The 5,437-nt window shown below is 42.9% G+C and overlaps 1 protein-coding gene across 1 annotated transcript in view; it reads left to right on the forward strand.

Annotated features, from left to right (window-relative positions):
* CHAF1B (chromatin assembly factor 1, subunit B (p60)) overlaps window positions 1–5,437 on the forward strand; it is a 40,391-nt gene that overhangs the window by 21,952 nt on the left and 13,002 nt on the right. Inside the window, 1 exon segment of the mRNA XM_011987751.1 lies at window positions 1,119–1,212. Coding sequence (XP_011843141.1) covers window positions 1,119–1,212 — 94 coding nt within the window.

The raw sequence follows: 5,437 nt of genomic DNA on the forward strand, positions 1-5,437 counted from the left end.
TATATATTACATATATTTGAATATATATATTCAATATATATGAATAGTAATGCCTGCTTCCTTATAGTCTTAAGAATTAAATGCTTGTTTGTTGAGACAGTGTCTGGCTCTGTCACCCAGGCTGGACTGCAGTGACACGATCTTGGCTCACTGCAACCTTCAATTCCTGGGTTCAAGCAGTTCTCCTGCTTCAGCCTCCCGAGTAGCTGGGATTACAGGTGTGCGCCACCACGCTTGGATAATTTTGTATTTTCGGTCGAGACAGAGTTTGACTATGATGGCCAGGCTGGTCTCAAACTCCTGACCTCAGGTGATCCACCCACCTCAGCCTCCCAAAGTGCTGGGATTACAGGTGTGAGCCACCATGTCTGGCAAACGCTTGATGTTCATAAAATGTCAATAAGTAGTAGTAAAAACTGTCCCACACAGGTGTTCAAGAAATGTTGTTTTAAAAGATTAATGGTTACCAGTTTAATAATCCACAATTTTCTTTTTTTAAAGAGTGCATTTATTAATAGCTGGATGTGGTGACATGTGCCTATAGTCCCAGCTACTTAGGAGGCTGAGAAGGGAGGATTGCTTTGAGCCCAGAAGTTCTAGGTTGCATTGACCTATGATTGCGCCACTGCATTTGAGCCTGGGTGACAGAATGAGACTGTCTCTAAAGAGTGCGTTCAGTTGGAAATTCTAAATGAATCCACACAGATAGAAAGCAGAGGTCTCCTGGTCATCTTCCCAGTATCTCCCAGTCTCAAGCCCCAGACATGCCACTGTTGACCCTGTGGTTTGTGTTCTTAAGAGTTTTTAAAAATAATTTTAGAACACATAAAACACACATATATACATATAGCTTTACCTAACAAAAACGTGTGGTCAGTTTTCATGAACGTTTACCCTTGCGGTATTGTACAGTTATCTGATCTGTAATGTTCCAGTTTCATTTATGATTATGTCAACAATAAATGACACTGTGTAAAGAAAACCATAGGCACATACAGCAGTTGGGAAGCCTTTATTGTGAGTGTAAAGATTTGGAAAAATGTTTAAACTTTGTGTGTAGAAAAGAAAGAAAACAAAATAATAAAAAAAATAATAAAAATAAATGTTGTGTGCGACAGGCAAGAAGCTACCGGATGTTCCACGACGACAGCATGAAGTCTTTCTTCCGTAGACTGAGTTTCACTCCCGATGGATCTTTGCTCCTCACGCCAGGTGTGTTTCGTAGTTTTGGACTTAAGGGAATGAGGGCCGAGCGGGGATGTCTGCTCCCGTTTTACGCTGCTGCTTATCAGTTCAGTGAATGCTGGTTAGAATGAGGGTCCCCGACTTACCTGCCCATTGGAACCTCCAGGAGAGCTTAAAAAAAAAACGGTGGTTCCTATGTCCCACCGCCAGAGGTTATAGTGTAATTGGTCTGGGTGGCGTAGCTTTTGGAATTTTAAAAAGATTTCCAAGTGATTCTAACGTGCAGAAAACTTTGGGAGTTATGAGATTAAAATGATAGGCATTTTCTCTTAGATAAATTTAACTTTTGGCTGGGCATAGTGGTTTACACCTCTAATCCCAGCACTTTGGGAGGCTGAGGTGGGTGGATCACTTGAGGTCAAGAGCTCATGACCAGCCTGGCCAACTTGGTGAAACCCCCTCTCTACTAAAAATACAAAAATTAACTGGGTTTGGTGGCGCATACCTGTAATCCCAGCTACTTGGGAGACTGAGGCAGGAGAATCGCTTGAACCTGGGAGGCGGACAGTGCAATGAGCCGAGGTCGCACCCCGTACTCCAGCCTGGGAAACAGAGTGATAACTTATCTCAAAAAAAATAAAATAAAATAAAATAAACTTTACTATGTAAACCTTTTAATGAATGCTTTTCCATTCATTAACATGTATATGGAAGTCATAGTGCTAAAGCCAAAAATAAAACTCCTTTATTGTTTTTATTCTCCGCAATAAAGAAGCGCATTTGTGATAGCATTAGACACATGGACAAACTTGTAAAGCAGCAGTGGTCAAAATCAAAAGGTCAGCCAAGTAGCAAGGACAAGATAGGTTTATTGTCTCTAAGAAGGAAAGGAGCTCAGCCCAGCAAGTAAGGCTAGGCAGTGTTGTGGCCACAGTGTTCTCAGAGGAGAATGTCTGCTCATTGCCATGGCTCCAGGACCATCCTGTGCACAAAGATGACAACAGAGCCCAGGGTTGGGCCAAACGGGAGGGCACCGGCCAGCTTTGCCACTGAGTCCCATCCCAGCTGAGCCAGGGAGTGCCTGAGAAGGGTGTGAATCACACATGCAGCCATGTGGGTAGGGCTTTAAAGAACACTGCAGAACATGTGGGAACGACACTGTGGCTCAAGAAGTCTCAGGCCCAAGAATAAGTAATTGTTTAGGTTATATTTACTAAAGTTAGTTACTAAACATTTATTAGAAGTTATTCACTAAACCCAGTAATAAATCATTTTTCCTTTCAAGACAGCATCTCGCTCTGTTGCCCAGGCTGGAGTGCAGTGGTGCGATCTCCGCTCACCACTGCAACCTCCGCCTCCTGGGTTCAAGCGATTCTCCTACTTCAGCCTCCTGAGTAGCTGGGATTACAGGCGTGCGCTACCACTCCCCACTAATTTTTTTGTGTTTTTAGTAGAGACAGGGTTTTACCATGTTGCTTAGGCTGGTCTCAAACTGCTGACCTTATGATCCACCTGCCTCAGCCTCCCAAAGTGCTGGGATTACAGGCGTGAGCCACCGCGCCTGGCCTTTTTTGTTTTTTTTTTAAAGGAATCTTGCTTGGTCACCCCAGCTGGAGTGCAGTGGCACCATCTTGGCTCACTGTAGCCTCCACCTCCTGGGTTCAAGCGATTCTCCTGCCTCAGCCTCCTGAGTAGCTGAGATTACAGGCGCCTGCCACCATGACTAGATGATTTTTGTGTTTTTAGTAGAGACGGGGTGTCGCCATGTTGGCCAGACTGGTCCCAAACTCCTTATCTCAGGTGATTTGCCCACCTTGGCCTCCCAAAGTGCTGGGATTACAGGTTACAGGTGTGTGAGCCACTGTGCCTGGCCCCAGTTTCAAATCCTTTACTAAGTGGCCACTCTAAAAATATTTTCAATTAAAATCAAGCAGGGTGGATGTCTGTTATCAACATTATTATTCTTTGTGGTGTTAGTGTGGGAAAAACAGGAAAATGAAATTACAAAGATCGGAAAAGAAGAGATAAAAATCTGTAATACGATTGTGTTTCTAGAAAATCCAAGAGATTTAAAAAATACTATTAGAACAGAGCTTGCAGTGAGCTGAGATCCGGCCACTGTACTCCAGCCTGGGTGACAGAGCGAGACTCCGTCTCAAAAAAAAAAAAAAAAAAAAAAAAAAACTATTAGAATTTTTAAAAGAATTTGATAAGATGGCTGGATAGTGTAAAATATATAAAAATCTGTGATCTTTCGTCTATATTGGCAGTGAGTACTTAGAAATGGAAGGAGGAGAAATATTTTATTCATTGTAGTACAAAGCCTGCAAAACACATGGAGTAAATGTATTTATTTATTTATTTATTTTGAGACAGGGTCTCACTCTGTCACCCAGGCTGGAGTATGGTGGTGTGATCATGGCCCACTGCATCACTGCAGCCCTGATCTCCTGAGTTCAGGGAATCCTCCCATCTCAGCCTCCCTAGTAGCTGGGACCATGGGCATGTAGCACCATGCCCGGCTAATTTTCTTATTTTTTTGTAGAGACAGGGTCTTGCTGTGTTGCCCAGGCTGGTCTTAAACTCCTGGGCTCAAGCAGCCTTCCCATCTCAGCCTCCCAAAGAGCTGGGATTACAGGTGTGAGCCACCACACCCCGGCAGAAGTAAATTTAATAAGGAAGGGACAGGACCTTTATGGAGAAGCCTAGAAGGTCTTATTGAAGGTTATAAAACAAGTTCTGAACAAATGGAAAGATATATCATGTTCTAACAATTAACATACCAATTTCATTTCCAATTAGAATTGCGTTAAAGTTTTTTTTTTTTTAATTGGATGAAATTTCAGCTTTGTTTAGTAGAATAAATGCTGAAGAATAGCCAAGGAAGTATGAAAAAAACCCAGTGATACTTGGTTGGGAGGGCATTTGCCTCGCCACATGTCAGAAGATACTATAACACCACTTTTATCCAATCAGTATGGTGTTGCTAGAGGACCAAACAAATAGATTAGTGGACCAGAACACAGAGTCCAGAAGAAGATCTCAGGATATAAGGCAATTTAATATATGACCTCAGGTACTGTTCCAGTGGAAAAAAAATCTTTTATTTATTTGTAATTAATTGTATGTTACTTAAATAATTCTCAAGAGAATTAGACACTGAAGGCAAATAGGACAAGAATTTGTCATTAAGAAGGCTGGGAAGTGTTGAGATTGGACAAAGACCTATTCCTCTTTTTTTGGAGACAGAGTTTCACCCTTGTCGCCCAGGCTTGAGTGCATTGGCGTGATTTTGGCTCACTGCAACCTCCATCTCCCGGGTTCAAGCGATTCTTCTGCCCCAGCCTCCCGAGTAGCTGGGATTACAGGCGCCTGCCACCATGCCCAGCTAATTTTTGTATTTTCAGTAGAGACAAGGTTTCACCGTGTTGGCCAGGGTGGTCTCGAACTCCTGACCTCAGGCAATCCACCTGCCTCAGCCTCCCAAAGTGCTGGGATTACAGGCATGAGCCACCACACCCAGCCTCCTCTCTTTTTTTTTAATTGACAGATGAAATTGTATGTAGTTGTGTATGACATGTTTTGAAGTATATATATGTTGTGGAATGACTAAATCTAGCTAATTAGCATAGCATGATCTCACATAATTAGGATTTCTGTGGTTTGAACACTTTATATCTACTCTCTTAGCATTTTTCAGGAATATAGTACATTGTTATGAACCATAATCACCATGTTGTACAAGAGATGGATCTTGCAAAGGGAGGACTCTGTTATTGAATGAGTAGTTCTGGGGTAGCCAGATATGTGGAAGAAGATAAAATTAGACCCCTTCCCTAGATATAAAAAATAAATTCCAGGTGAATTCAGTACTTAAACACAAAAGGTAAAAATAGAAAACTCTTGTAAGGAAATATAGAAGGACATTCTACGAATGGAGAAGACCCAATTAAGACTGGAAACTGGCCGGGCGTGGTGGCTCAAGCCTGTGATCCCAGCACTCTGGGAGGCCAAGGTGGGTGGATCACCTGAGGTCTGGAGTTCAAGACCAGCCTGGCCAACATGGCAAAACCCTGTCTCTACTAAAAATACAAAAATTAGCCAGGCGTGGTGATGCACACCTGTAGTCCCAGCTACTCAGGAGGCTGAGGCAGGAGAATTGCTCCAACCCAGGAGGCAGAGGTTGCAGTGAGCCAAGATCACACCAATGCACTCCAGCCTGGGCAACAGAGTGAGACTCTGTCTCAAAAAA

This window comes from Mandrillus leucophaeus, unplaced genomic scaffold, assembly GCF_000951045.1.
Source record: "Mandrillus leucophaeus isolate KB7577 unplaced genomic scaffold, Mleu.le_1.0 Scaffold315, whole genome shotgun sequence".
NCBI classification, from domain to species: domain Eukaryota; kingdom Metazoa; phylum Chordata; class Mammalia; order Primates; family Cercopithecidae; genus Mandrillus; species Mandrillus leucophaeus.